Source organism: Lates calcarifer, linkage group LG14 (assembly GCF_001640805.2).
Source record: "Lates calcarifer isolate ASB-BC8 linkage group LG14, TLL_Latcal_v3, whole genome shotgun sequence".
Taxonomy (NCBI): domain Eukaryota; kingdom Metazoa; phylum Chordata; class Actinopteri; family Centropomidae; genus Lates; species Lates calcarifer.
In genome coordinates, this window is record NC_066846.1 from 7,890,748 (window position 1) to 7,905,941 (window position 15,194).

At 40.8% G+C, this 15,194-nt stretch overlaps 1 protein-coding gene across 1 annotated transcript in view; it reads left to right on the forward strand.

Annotated features, from left to right (window-relative positions):
- Positions 1-15,194, forward strand: part of stim2b (stromal interaction molecule 2b) — a 40,354-nt gene that overhangs the window by 14,458 nt on the left and 10,702 nt on the right. The window contains 2 exon segments of the mRNA XM_051075374.1: positions 4,311-4,441; positions 14,279-14,390. Of these exon segments, the coding sequence (XP_050931331.1) occupies positions 4,311-4,441; positions 14,279-14,390 (243 nt within the window).

Below are 15,194 nucleotides of genomic sequence, written 5' to 3' on the forward strand. Positions count from 1 at the left end.
TTCAGTCACACAGAAGTCTACCTTCTTCCTTGCTTCTTCAGTTTGACCAAACTCCTTCAGGGCTTTGTGTATTAAGGCTTCAGTTAATCGTTGCTGCCCTGTTTAGAAATATTTATCGTATTTGTTGAATATTTTCAACAAATATTTTTTTGCATAAATTCCAAAGCACCCATCAGATAAAATGGTCCATGAAAGCGCAGAGAAACTCTTAACAATCTCTCATATCAGTTCCTCTTAATTTTGTTCCTCTTAAGTCTTGTTATTATTATTGTCAAGACATCTCTCCAACTTGCTAACCCTGCCTGTGACATGTAGCTATCTTACTGAAGACTCAAATCTTCACAGGGTCACAGATATACAGATACATTTTTAAGAAAGGTTAAGTCAACAGGAGGAAATAGTGCGTGTGCTGGGGACTATTTTCAGCTGCGGATGAATACATATTTATTGCTCTGTGGAGTTTTTCAGTCAGCAGGACAGTGTATGTGGGATTGACTCAAAATAAAGCACAGTGGCCATGTTCATGATAAAGAAATAACATGTTACTCACTGATGTGTTATATCACATATTGCCTTTTAATGGGATTTTTAACTACAAGAAGACTGTAGACTATCAGCTACCATTGTTTAAATTTATTGCAGTTTGTTGTCTGTAGATTTTTCCTTTAAGAAAGTTATCCTGTGGATGTTTTTATGGAACAGTTGTATTAATAGACACAGGCCTCTCGTAACCACGAATCTGAGGTGAAAAAGAGTGTAGTACACTAATTTTACTTCTGTCATATTAGCACATCAAACCACTGAGAAAATGTTTACTGTATCTGCCACCAGGTGAACATGTTGTTTTATAACTTTAAGACACACACCCAGAATTTAATCAGGGAGTTCGGTCTGCTGTATTTGTTCAACTGCATAAACATGATGTCTGTGTGTCACAAGGGACCTGGTTCAAGGAAGTCCCCAAAAAGTCACTGTAAACACATCAGACACCAAACGCTCCTCCTCCTCCTCTGCTTCTCCTGTCACCTATTTAACAGCTTTTTGTAAAAGGAAAAAAAAAGATAGAAATGTCTTAATGTCATGGATATATTGTGCAAAAAAAAAAAAATATTTTGAAGTGCTGGAATTCACTTTAAAGGAAGTAGCTGACAGCTAAATGCTTTTGTTATCAGATTCTTTTGAACCAAACCTGCCACACTCTGTGACAGCTCACACGCATTTGTGAGTTATAGCAGAGTGAATTACTGTACAACTGCTTTCCTGCTTGTGTTTGCCTGCTGCGCGTGTGTGCTTAACATCTGCGTGTGTGTTTGAGCAAGGGAGACCTCTGCCATTGTTGAGCTTTTACATCCTGACAACTGGATGCCTGACGGGTTAAAAATAACCCAGTGCTTTCCAATTTTGTCATCTTTTGGGACCACTTCTCCCGGCTGTTTTGATTTTGCGTGCGTCCCCCTGGAACGCTGGGGGTCACTGACGGCCACTTCCTGTCACATGGGTCTTCATTGTAGTGCTCACAACTGTTCCTTAACGTACTGAGACATACTCAAAAATAAGACACCTGGGAAGGGAAGGCTTGTGCTGTCACATTTTCTGAATTGCACAGCAGGTGGGCCAGCCTAAATACTGTCAGTGAATGACAGCATTTTATTTGTTTTATCTCAGTTATCTATGAGCTTCAGAAGATAAATCGGATCATGACGGGTTCTGCAAACATGCAGAACAGAATTAGGCCACTAGTATAGAAAGAACTGAAAATAAAAACAGATCAACATCATTGAAAGTTGTTTGTGAAAGCTCACTGTTATCAATTCTGATGTTTCTGCAAAACATAATAAAAGTTTAACTGGGTCTCACAATAGGATGTGCACCTGCCATCTGTGTGTGCGTATGTAAAACACCAGCAAAGTATTTGAGTTTTGTGCCTGTTTAAATAACCAAACAGCCGAATAGATATGCATGCTATGCAAACAGCAGGCTATGTAAACTGCCCCAGGCGAGCTAAGCAAATGCCTTATGTAACTTGTTCTCAAGCATCAGATGCTTTTTGACAGGACACAGATGGACACAGCTGAAATGAGGTTAATCTGAAAGAGCGTTATTATGTGGACAATACTTCCTGTCGATAACAGATACACATTTCCATGTAGTGACTTCATTTTAGAGAGGCGAGGCTGAAATTCATGTGCTGGCGAGGCTTTTTCATGGTTGGATTGTTCCTGTTTTTGCAGTGCACAGTGTTTAGATGAATTATGGTATATTGAACATATATGTCAAACAGTTTGGTAGAGGTCGAGGAGGCCAGTTCTTGATGGGTGCGCAGCCTGTTGTCTTGCCAGGAACTAGCTGGTGGTTTTCTAATTGCAGCAGCTTAGTCAAAACACAAGTCAAATATTTTGTTCAGTGCTACCACAGCATCATGTTAACAGGTGGGGATTTTAAAGCCACGGTAGCTTCACTCACTCAGACCGACTATCTCTCTTTACGCAAGAACAAATGACCACTTTTGCCATTCAATAATCCTGAAGCTCAGTCCAGTCACAGCCCTTTGCCAATGCTGGTTTCTTCTTTTGACATGGACATCCTCCCCAGTGTCCTCTCATCCAAACTTAGCCCAGGCACACGTCCAATCAAATAGCTCCTTTTGCTTCTTCTGTCCATTGCCAAGTGGCAACTCTATAACTAACGTGTCAAGTCTTGTTTCAGTAAACAGATCCTACATCATAAACTGACAGAAAATGCCACATGGTCATCCATGCGCTATACATGTCTGTGGATAGTTTTATTTTTATATTTTGGACTGTTTCTAGTCTTTATGCTAAGCTAAGCTAACCCACTGCTAGCTGCAGCTTCGTTTTCACTGTGTAGACTATGGTATCAATCTTTTCACCTAACTCTCGGCAAGAAAGCGATGAAGTGTAGTTCTGAAGTTTTGAAATTATTTATCCAAGTTTATAGTTTGAGTATATGTAGTTGCATTTTATTCTCATAAAAGCTATCATGTTTAGTGAAATTCACAAAGAATAGACATTTATTGTGTATTTCTAGCCATCACTCGTTCACAGTCTTTGAGTTTTCTGGTGTCTTTTCTATTACTTCCTCTGATAGAGAAACGATACTTGTTGCAAACAGCAATTAAAGGCCTGATACAGGCCTGTTTGGGTGCTGTCTATTTATTGTTGTGCCTGCCTTGGCTGCTGTGTGGCTTTGTCATAGTTTCATGTGAAACAGTTGCCAAACAGGGAGCATCATTACGTGTCGGGCCTGGACAAAGGCCTTGGCGTGACTTTGGCTGACAGTGCGACTTAAATCTCCTATGTATCTGTATACTTGTGTGTTTTGTGTATGAGTTACTGTTTCTGTGGCTGTTCAAATCTGTCACAGTGTGTGTGCACGTGTGAGTGTGTTTTGTGTGCTCCACTGAGACAGTTTGGCACCAGGCCAGCTCAAACTGTCCATCGTTTGGAAGGCTGGAAGTAATGGGCTTGCTTCCCCATTGGGACGGAGGGGGACTGAATAAAAACAAGGATTGGGGGGGGGGGCGTTCCTGGGGGACGCTGCAGAGATGACAACAGCACACAACAGAGTGCAGCAGGAGCACTAAGTGGACTCTGTGCTGCTGAGAAAGGGCTGAGCTGTTTCATATGATCTGGGCCAGAAGATTTTAGGCGTTGTATTAATTAGCCTGTTGTTCTTTTCGTCTGTCTAAATTAGGACAGATTTCAGGTTCAGCTGAGGGCTCCTGTGGGAGAGGCATTTCTTTTGTTAGCATGGCAATTGAAGCCATCTAGAGATATAGTTTATTACACTAAGGTGAATTCCTGGTAGAAGGAAGTGGAGTGCATTTTAATAAATGCCTGGAGACCAGGTGTGGTCAGGCTCCTGAAGGTGGGTGGAGCCATATTAGCACAAAGTGCCTGTAAGGGGTGTACTTGGCAGGAAAATGAGTCCTCCGCTTTATGTCTAGGTAAACAAATATTATGTAAGGGAGACAAACATCTTAGTATTCTTCATTCTCAAAACCTGACCAGAGACTTTATCAATACAAGCATGTGTATTAGCATTATCACATCTTTACAATCATACAAAGTCATTTGTGCTGCAACACCTGGAAAATACTGCTTGCTAACACCTCATTCACACACAAACACTGTTGTATCAAAGGTAACACAAAACAGGGAATTATGCTAATTGCTAATCTGTTTGCTCCTGACACATAGTAATTGGATATGTGATTGCTGTGTAAACTGTGCTGTTTAACCTTCTCCTGACTCTTCACCTCTGACCTGAATTTTTTTTGTCCCTTGCAGACCCCTGTCTTATAGTGATGCCACCGTGCATGGGTGAAGCCGACCGCTTCAGCCTGGAGGCGCTGCGGCACATCCACAAACAGCTGGACGACGACAATGACGGGGGAATAGAGGTCAACGAGAGTGTGGAGGTGAGCTTCCTGGATGTACTTCTTGATACGCAGAGGTAGACAAGTATTGACACAAGAATACTTGTCTGTCTCCTCTGAAAGTGGATCGCCACATACAAGTAAATATTTAGTTTACAATGCAAACAGTGACTAACAGCGTGTAGCAGTGGGCCAGGCTTTGTGGTTGTCTCAAAAGTCAAATGATTTTTAATATTTTGCAGTTAGTCATTAGAAGAGAGAGCCAAATTGGTGGCAGCATTCCTTACATGCTGACACATCACCAGAAACGCATGTCCTTAGTGGTGGTTTTTTTTATAGACATTTTTCTAAAATTTGTGGAAAAAATGTAGAAATTTTAATAATTTTTTATAATTTTAATCTTCACTTCAATCATACACACACATATACATGTTCACATGACCATCCTGCACTTCACCATGTATAATTATTAACATAAGACAGGCTTTTATTTGAGAGTTTGTGTCTTTAGAATTAAGTTAAAAGCACCTGTAGAACCATAAAGTTGTAGTTGAACAATATCAGTTGTGACACTGGCAGTGTGTCTTTGAATGTGTGTGTGTGTGTGTGGGCGACGGGGTCTGTAGAAAGAAGGGACAGGTTTCTGTGAGTGCCTAGCAGCCTTGGACTGACATCTGAGTGCGCTCTGACCTGCCATGCCCTGTGCGTCTCATGGTAATCAACGACCTCTTATGTTCAAAAGAAACCACTTGGGACCCTGGTCACATTTTCTGTGTGTGTGTGTGTGTGTGTGTGTGTGTGTGTGTGTGTGTGTGCGCGCGCGCGCGTGTGTTGGCAGGGAACATTTTTAACTGGCTGGGAGATGCTGGTGTGAGAAACAGTTATACCCAGCAGCCCTGCAGTGGCGCCTCAGCAAAGAGCTGGACCCTATATGAGTCAGGTCTAAAGACCCCCGGAGGCTGCAGTGTTAGAACTGGCCCCTGGCCCACATTAAGGAGATGTGTGTCTGTATATGTAACTCTGCTGCTTGTATGCACTGTACCGGTGTGTGTTACATGGAGCCTCTTACCCTGTTTTCACCATTTGTCTTTATAAGGGAAATGAATTATGTCTGTTTCTTCCCAGCAGAAAATCTGAGTTGTTTTTGGCCGTTGCTCATTACTGAGGATTTCTAAGCTTCTCCTCTGGGCTCCGGCAGGGTTTCATAACATGATGGATGCTCCTTTCATCAAATTAGTGATGGGGTTAGGGTTAGGGTTAGGGCTGGGTTAACTCTAACCCTTACCCTGGCTCTCTACACAACCTGAAAGGGTAAGGATTTAGGCTTCAGGGTCTAAATTGTCTTTAATGCCAGGGTCTTCCTAGCAGTGATGAGTTAAAGTGGGTGACACAGTTATGGAGAATGAAAGGTCTCGAAGAGGGTGAGGTGTCTATTGGGGTGGGGTGGGGGTGGGGGCTTCATCTGGCCTCCAGCGGGGCAAGATCCTCATCACCCGCTCACCCCCTTTGCCACCTGAAACCTTACACTCAGCCGACAAAAATCCCTGCGGCACTTCCTGTTTTCACTTCTCTACTTCTTCTCGCCCTACTTAAAATTTAAAGAGGATGAGCAAGATGAGTGGGCGATCATATATTTAATGTTAAAGCTGTGGTCAGGATATCCAATTTTTCATGACATGCATTTCAGAGATTCTAATGCTGGTGGTAAGGATGCAGTTAAGTCTTGTCGTTACAGAAGCAGTGATATATAGCGGTGTGTGATGATATTTACCTGTGGCATTGTCAACATGCTTCAGCAAGAAAAAGGAAAGACAAAGACAGTATTTCTGGTTTGTCTTTGTTCAGGCAGCCTTCAGATGGAGGCGCTATCTTTCTGCTTTGTTCCAGAGTCGAGTGACCTTGTAAGGCTCTTTAACTTGCCTGGGAATTTAAGCTGCAAACTAAGTACCTTCACACTTCTTCTTGGTATTTTGATTGCAGGTAATTTGTCATATCCATTTTCAAGAAATGGAGGAATGAAACATTCAGCATGTTGTATCAAAACCCCCTTAGTCAGGGTCTTAAGTGGAAGATGTGACGATGTCTGTGAAGATTCTCAGTCATCCAGGTCATGGTTATCTCAGCGAAGTTGAATCGAGGGCAACTGGACTTGTTGCATTTCACCTCTTATCCGAGAGGCTTCTTCAGGTCTGACTGACGGGTGGGGAGCTCCGGGTATTTAACCTCTGTGGGGTCGTCATTAAGCTCACTGATGTCATTTTAACAGCTATTAAATCTCTTGGAAGGAATGAAAAGACAGCATTGTAGGCAGAGGATAAGTGGTGTTATAGATTTCCTCCTCTGCTGAAGGTTGGTTTCTCTACTATGACACAGATGGCCTCTATCACTCCTCTTTCAAACCATGTGTCCTTCATATGTTGTCATCAAAGGCCCTTGTCCTTCAGGTGTAAGTAAACTGCTGAGTCTTGACCTGAGGAGTTTGTCCTCTTGTGTTGAGTCATTAAACAAGAAACACAGGATGTCCAACTCCTTAGGTCAAGACTCAGCAGTTTACCTACAACTGTTTACCTACGCTTGAAGATTATTCCTTGGAAGACGTGTGCGTAGCTTAGATGACAACTCAGATGACTACTACTTTCATTACAAGAAGCCAGGAGCACTAACGAACTAAATACCATCATTGGCCTTGATAATGACCCCACAGAGGTTAAATACAACAGTCAGCCAGAACTGAATCCAAGAAGTCTCTTGGATGTGAGGTGAAACGTCATCAAATATCACTCAGTTCACCTCCTCTTGGGTGAAAGATTTGAAACACTCTTTTATTTGCCATAGCTAACACAATCAGTTTGTTACTGAAACACAGTTTGAAGTAACCAAAGAAAAAAACGGCCTTATCATATACCTGGTAGCTCTGATATGTAAAATTTGCTTCACTCTTGAAATCCCTCTGTAACTTAACAACAGTCAGTGTTGCTAAGTTACAGGCACATTTACTCTTACAGACATATTAACACCAACCCATGTTTCACAGTCTGTATCGCCACACACACACACACGTGATTCACAGGTTGCAGAGTCAGAGATGAGAGCTGCCACAGCAGCATCAGATTTCATCTTTCAAGCTCAAATTTCGGTTTACTTCAACAGGCTAGATGATGCTATCTGTAGCATGTAAACATGGCATTTTTCATGTTTCATTCATTTGATTTTCATTAAGTGCACACACACACACACACACCCACACACAATAGTACCTTTTAGCATGTGTACTTAAACACATTGAAACTTACCGTGGAGTGGTGAGGCAGCGAGAGCAAACAAGGAAGTGGTGAGGCCAACAAGCATCTCAGTTCCCTTTTACAGCTACAGTTTTCACCGACATGTCACGTCACAGAGTTATCAGTCAGCGTGTTGAACAAGAAAGGCTTTGACTGCTTTTGAAGTTGATATTTGGAGCGGAGAGTCAAAGCAGAACACAAGCACCCCTTAGGGGGAAGCAAGCAGATAGATCTCTGTCAGAATCGATTGGCGTGATGAGGGCAAGAGGTAGGAGTTTGTGAGCTGCACGATGTAATTTTACTCACATTATCATATACTGTCATGATTATATGATAGAGTTGTGTAAAAGATTTTGCCACCTCTGAAGGTGGTCTCAGATCAAACCACCAAGTCTTTCTCCCTCCCTTTCTGCCACGACATCAGCCTAAACACAAACAGGAACGATGGGCCTCTTGATGTGTATTTATAGTCTCAAAACCAAAAGTAATCACTTTCTTACAGGCTTCCAAAAGCATCTGTAACTTGACCACTGTGGAAGAATTTTATTAGGAATCAAATCTAGCTGTAATCCTGTTAAACAAAATCCTGTCTCTGATTACTCTCTGAGTCCGGGTGTCGTTGTCATCGTCAGGTGGAGGGTGGGTTTAAGTGACGTTCGGGGGGTCTGTTGCCGAGCACAGTCACTGGGGAGGACGGCAGGTGCACGTCTTCTCCTCGGGGTGCCGGGTTGCGTGCTGCCCCCGTCTGCCAAGGAGACGCTCGGCTGGATCGTGTTGCTGCATGATTTTGAAACTACAAAAACCCAACCCACGTCACAGCATGGGGCTGCGATGGTGCTGCCGCTGTATCTGTGTGTGTACTTTATTCGCGCTTGACAGGCCGTGCATAACATCTCGGTGTAAAAATTAGGTTTGCGTGTGAGTTCTACATCTGTGCAGGAATACTGTACTGTGTCTGTGTCTTACTTGTATTTAGGCTAGTGTGATCAGAGGTAATTTGAGGAGGCTCATGGAGCTCATAGGCTGCATCTATAGAAAGGAGAAATCTCAGAATGTTCTTGAAGGTGTTTGTAGACTTGTCTGGGAATGTTCAAGGGGAGATGTTCAAAAGAGAGATTTTATTTACAACCTCCCACAGGCATAAAAGTGGTATCAAACTGCTTATGTAACTATTAGCAAGAAAGTAAACAAGCAAAAAAGTTCACAAATTGTTCAACTATTTCTTCAAGAAAACACTCCAGTAACATTGTTCTAGCTGCCCTGGATAATCCACAGACCTCAGTGTCAACAGTTTTCATTGGAACTGCTTTGTACCAAAGAAATAGTAATAAAAACTGTTGACATTATGTTTTGTGGATGATTTTTAGAAGATGTTGCTGTTAAGTGTCATTTTTAAAATCTGTGTTGGATACCATTAGTTAGATGTGTGTATCTGTATCCATATCCACCAACCCAGCTCTAAACTTAAATAAAACTAAAGCTGTTTGCAACAATAGATTTTCATCATTTGGATCCTTCAAGAAAAAAAGTACAGATCTCTGCTGCTCTAAGAACAACGTGATAAAACCCACAGTTTAATTTAATTTCTGACAGCAGAGCACACTGTTATGCAAAGACACCCTCTTTGATCTTGGGCCTCACTGAAGCGTTTCTGAATCCTGAAAAATAAAAGCACGAGGAAAGATTTTTATCACGCAAGTGATGGTTTCACAATTAAAACTGCCCAGCTGTCACGCGTGATAAATCAGTTGTGCTCCAAGTAGTTCACACGTTTCATAAATCAAATCCAAGCACAGCAAACTTTTTGACCCAATTTATGACACATTAATAACAATTAATTAAATCTGCAGTTAATCTGCAGTTTCACATACCTAATGGGTCTGATTAATGTGGAGATATATGACTGAGTAAAAAAAATCAACTCATTTTGGGTTTATGATGATAGATTGGCAATGGATGTAATAACTTTCAGTAAATTAGATGAGTAGATGCAGACAGATGGACTGATACAGTAGATATCAGGAGCAAAAAAAGAGTCACGGTCAACTGTAAGAGAGAGCAGAGGCTCATGGGAAGAGTCTCAGACTCAGCCAACTACCCCCAATCTGGAATCTGATGTGAACAAATATGTCTTTGTTTGCCACTCTGTGTGTGTGTCTGTCTCCGCCTGTGTCTGACCATGTGTCATACTCTCCGTCTGTGTGAGGCCTCTGTGTGTGCGTGCATGTATAGAATATGTTTATGTATTGTTGTCTTTTTAGGACTGACTGTTGGTCCTCAGGCAGAGTCGAGACTCTCTATCCCCCAGTCTTTTTTAGTGTTTGCTATCATACAAATGTAAAAACACTAAACCCGTTTCACTTGCAGGAATTTTGTCTCCTTTGACATTTCAGCAGGCCACACACCATGGCCCTAATTATCACAGCTATCACACTATCTAAACTATTAACCACAGAGGCAGCAAGGCAACAGCACAAAGACCTATCTTTATATGTGCAGCTCGCCACATATTGGTGAGCTGCTGGTCTTTGACCATATTAAAAGCTGTAGACGTTGTGTAATGCAACACTTAGATTTCAAACAGGAAACAGATGAAAAAATTAACATATTTAGATGTTTAAGTTTCTTTGTGGCCTTCACGACAAGTTACCAGAAAGAATTTTTCTTCATTCATTCGTTCAGATATTTTCTATTCTTGCTCATGCACTCTGGCCAGTGTCCTTGAGGTCTGCATCTCTGCCAGCAGGACTTCATTTCTCATAAAGTACAGTGAGCATTAAAGGCTTTGCAGGACATTTGTTTGGACTCATATTGCACACATTGTGATCCCTCCAGTGACTCAGCAGACAGTTTGGTTCCTTTAGTTGATTCCTGGTTTTACGTCAGAGAGAAGTCATTTGCATTTGTATTGTGAAAGAAGAAGGTGATGGAAAAAAAGCACTATGCAGAGTTTTTAGACTTGTCTAGGTATTTTGTCCACTACTGATTTGGTGAAAGAGCTTTTCAAACCCAAATGGGGACCCTAGAAATTCCTTTGACATGGGTGGACACAGGCTACAGCAACAACTTAAGAGTTACTGTGGGATTATTTTCTGTGTGGAGTCCTCTCAGACACTCTCAGACACTGTTCTCTGTTGCATTATACAGTATTATTCCTTTCATAATGGTATCAGACATGGGTGTTGTCCACCTGGATCCATTAGTCTAATAAATCTCTTATGAAATATTTTATCTCCCCTATCTTTTTAGTCATGCTAGCGGTACAAACAGCAGTTTGGTCAGTTGGTCAGTCAATCGGTCAGTCCACCCCTTTGTTCCAAACTAAAATATCTTGACAACAATTCGATGGATTGACACAAAATTTTGTACATACATTTATTGCGACCAGAGTACGAATCCTAATGAGTTTGGTGATCCTCTGACTTTTCCTCCAGCGCCACCAGTGGGTCAAAATTTTCACATTTTCATTAAAATATCACAAAATCTAAGACATGGATTGGCATGAAAACTGGAGTAGTAGTGCGGCTTCACCAAGCTGCTAGCATGGCTATAGCCTTTTAGTCACTAATCACTAATGCTGACCAAATCTTAATATTTTCTATGCAGCAAAACTTTATTTTTGAAAGGCAATCATCTCCTATCTAAAGAAACAATTCAGTAAAGGAAATCTAAAGGTTTTAGATTTGATGAGCTGTAATGTTGTACTCTATTCAAATTTGGTAAACTGCCATCAAAAAAACCCAAAAAGAACTGAATGAGATTGTTATCAGTGTCTGACAGGTTAAATCTCTAGTGTAAAGACATAACAAACAGCATTTCCGTCAATCGCAGGATTTTACTGTTTCAGATATTTTTCTGTGCTTTAGCAGTTAGAAGGGAACCACAGTTGTGGACCTGGGTCTGTGAATAGCTATATTCTCTCATGACCGGGTCACATGCATGTTGAATGTTTGCTCAACATCCTGTCTCTCACATCAGGCTTGCGTGTGAAGGTGGATTGCTGATAAAAGCACTTGGCATCGCCGTTTGGCACACCCTTCGTCTCCCAGGTGTTTAATAGAAGCTGGAGATTCAGATTCATCGAAACGAACAAAGAGAAGTTGTAATATGGGTGTTGTCCACTCCTTTTTTTTGCAGAAATTAAACAGACACAGAGCTTTCAAATACATTTGATACACAGTTGTTACTGTGCTTTTATTCTAAAAATCCCTAAAAAAACACATGATTTTGTGCTCACAAAATAATGGATGCTTATTTTTTCTTCACTCTTATCATCCTGTCCTGTCTCTTAAAGTGCATTAGATGTTAGAAGAAAATGTACATTTAAATGTGTGCATGTGCCAGAAGCAAATCTCACAGAGGACACTCTCAAACAATTCTTCTTTCTTTTTTTTCATATTTCTTTTTTCTGTGACAGGAAAAATGTGTACAGTCAGGGAAACATTTGTAGCAGGCAGCCTCTCAACACCAGACTGCCATTGTGTGTTCAATGTCACACTCACAGCAGTCGTTCAGTTGCTCTGTGCACACAGTGGAGATGTGTGAAAGTACTGGAGGATTGTGAAAATGATTGCCTAGTCTGGATGTCCATGTCATGAACAGTTGTTAGAGATGTATCTTTAAACACTTTTAGGAGTATTTCAAGGGAATTTGGTGCAGTGAAGCATTGATGATAACATCTCTCTTACTGTAGGCACATGACATCTTTCAAGCTCTTGGAATCTGGGTGTGTTGTTTTAGTGTTATCAAGTCAGATGTGAAAATCATTGAATCATCTGTATCTGTGATTTATAGCAGTCAAAACCCCCTCAGCTCCAGCTACAGCACAATGTAGTCAGTCACTGTCACTGATGAGTTTTCTCATCTTACTGCAGCTTCGCACTTTCTTTTGCAGAATCTGAGAGTGAGTTTGTAGCACCTTTTATTTGCTGCTGACATGTACAGACAGTGTGCGCTGGCACTACAGACAGTACATTTAACTGCCCACTGATCACATCTAGGTTGAAAACTCAGGAACTTTTCATTCCTCTGTGATTTTACACTTTCACTCAGGCATCTTTACTAGTGATTCTACCAGCTAAACTTATCTTTAGTCCTTTAGTAACAATTAGCAGTATTTAGCCAGAGACATGCCTGCTTTCTGCTAGCTTACAATATATTCGTAATTAGTATTAAAGTGCTACATGCAACTTTGCCTATTCACAAGTTTTCCATGGAATTAAAAAAAACAGCTTCAGGTAAATTTACTTTCATTTATATTTATCTTGGACATTTTTAAGAATTATGTTATGAGCTGTAGTTTTGGCTTCCAAAGCAAGACACAGCTGAGAAAATTGATACCAGTGTCATACCTGTGTGTTAATTAGCTGTAGCAAGGAGGAGGTTAGCATGAATACTGGAAGCAGGGGAAAACAGCTAGCCCAGCTCACTAGCTAAAAAGCTTAAAAAAAAAAAAAAAAAAAACGATGCCTAACAGCACCTATAAATGTCACTAATTTTAACTAACTTATAATTTTCCTGGGAGCTGCAGCCATTTCCACCGCTTTCAGGCTTTTGTCCAAGCTAATTCTAATTTCTGCCCCTGTTACATAGACAGTGCACATTCTAAAAAAAAAAAAACAGCATTCATTGAATGTTATAAATGCTTTTCAAATTCATTGTCTGATGAAATAAGTTTTTTAAATTAGTCCATTTGTTTAAATTTAGGCCAGTCATTTCCAAACAGGTGGTGAGTGTTAAATTCATCATAGTATAGTAGTATAATAATTACTGTTTGCCTGTTTAGCTAGTTAACTTTTAGAGGTAGTTGGAAAGGTGGTACCTAGGCACAGCAGTGTAGTAATGAAATTAGTTGATTTATTTTTTAAATTACGGGAGCCCGCCCCCCGGTAGCAAGCTAAATGATTTGTGTTTTGCATTGGAAAACACCTGTTGGATGTCACACAGCAACCGTATCCTGCTACAGTGTGAATTCTAATTTCAGTACATAATAGCGTGACACTTCACTGCAGTAATATCAAGAGCTAATTAGTTATCAAAAGCAGGTAGGATGTATGAATTACACAGGAGTTATTAAGTTTTTAGTTGATGCCAAGACCACACACACATAAACATAGTGCTCTGAGATGAATGCTTTGAGGTGTTTGGTAGTCTGCCATGCTCCTTGTTAATGCTGCTGGCGTTCTGGCAATTCTTTGTCTGGTTTGTTTGCTATGGCTTTCTCTGCAGGGGCATTTAGTACTAAGCTACCAAAGGAGGACAGCCGGAAACTGAAAACACACACATAAATGCACACACAGGTGGAAGTGGTGCCTTTCTCTTTTCAAAGTCCCTAAAAGGAAGAAAGGAGAGTGAAAAGAAAGAGTGTGTGTTGGTATGTTGGTGTGTGTGTGTGTGAAAAGCCAGACTTTTAGGCAAAGCCAAGTTTCTACAGCTCTCTCTGTCAAAACCACACATGGACATTCACAGAAGAGCAGAGTCATCTGTATATGCCCCAGAGTTCTTAGCGAAAAACACACTTTAAAATGGTGGAAACCAACAAAACTATATGTATTGTGATATCTATGAAAAGCTGTGATTCTTTCTCTTCTTTTTCTAGTTCATAATAGAAGACATGAAGCAGCAGCAAACCAACAAACACAGCAACCTGCACCGTGAGGACCAGCACATCACTGTGGAGGAGCTGTGGAAAGGCTGGAAAACCTCTGAAGGTAAAGCAAAGAACAGGGAGTCTGCAGATCCTTAAAATGCCTTAAATTCATTTTTATAAATATTAAGCCTTAAAAGTAATTAAATACTCAATACTAAATTGAAATTTGTTTCCACTGAACATGGTACTGTCTTTTTACCATATACACGCACTTACCTGTGGGTCGAGTATATATTAACCTAATTCACTCTAATAACCATATTCCCACATAAAACCTACCTCCGTTAGCTTGGAAAAGCTGATGATAATTTGTCCAAAAATCTGTCTTAAATTTGGTGGAAAATGATCATGAAAAGGTTTTTTAAAAAGCAGTAAATTTAAGTGTCTGATATCCATAGACACCCTGAAAACATTTACTGTCTCAAGGTCACAAACAAACATTTAGCCCTTCATTTACCATCCTGTGTAAAGGAGAGAGGGAGGTAGGAGGAGAGAAAAAAGAAAAGCTAACAGAGGTAAGAGGAAGGAGAACACAGGAGGTGACAGAGGAAAATACTACAAACAATTATGCAGTAAAATGTGCTTAAGATGAAGTAGAATAGTATTTCAGTCATTTTTACACCTGTAATCAGTAGGTTAGACATCCTCCTCACAGAGTCCTGGTGTGTTTCCAGAGAGGTTTACCAAATCCCTCTCGAGTATCTCCAGGGAAAACCCTCATCTTCCCTGTCTCTGAAAAGTCAAGTGGACGTCTGCAAGCTTGATGCTTTCAAGGGCTGAAGAAGAGACTGAACAATGATGTACACTTAAAGGTTTATTTACCCAGAATGAAGTGTGACCTATTTTCTCTGAGTGTGATCTTAAA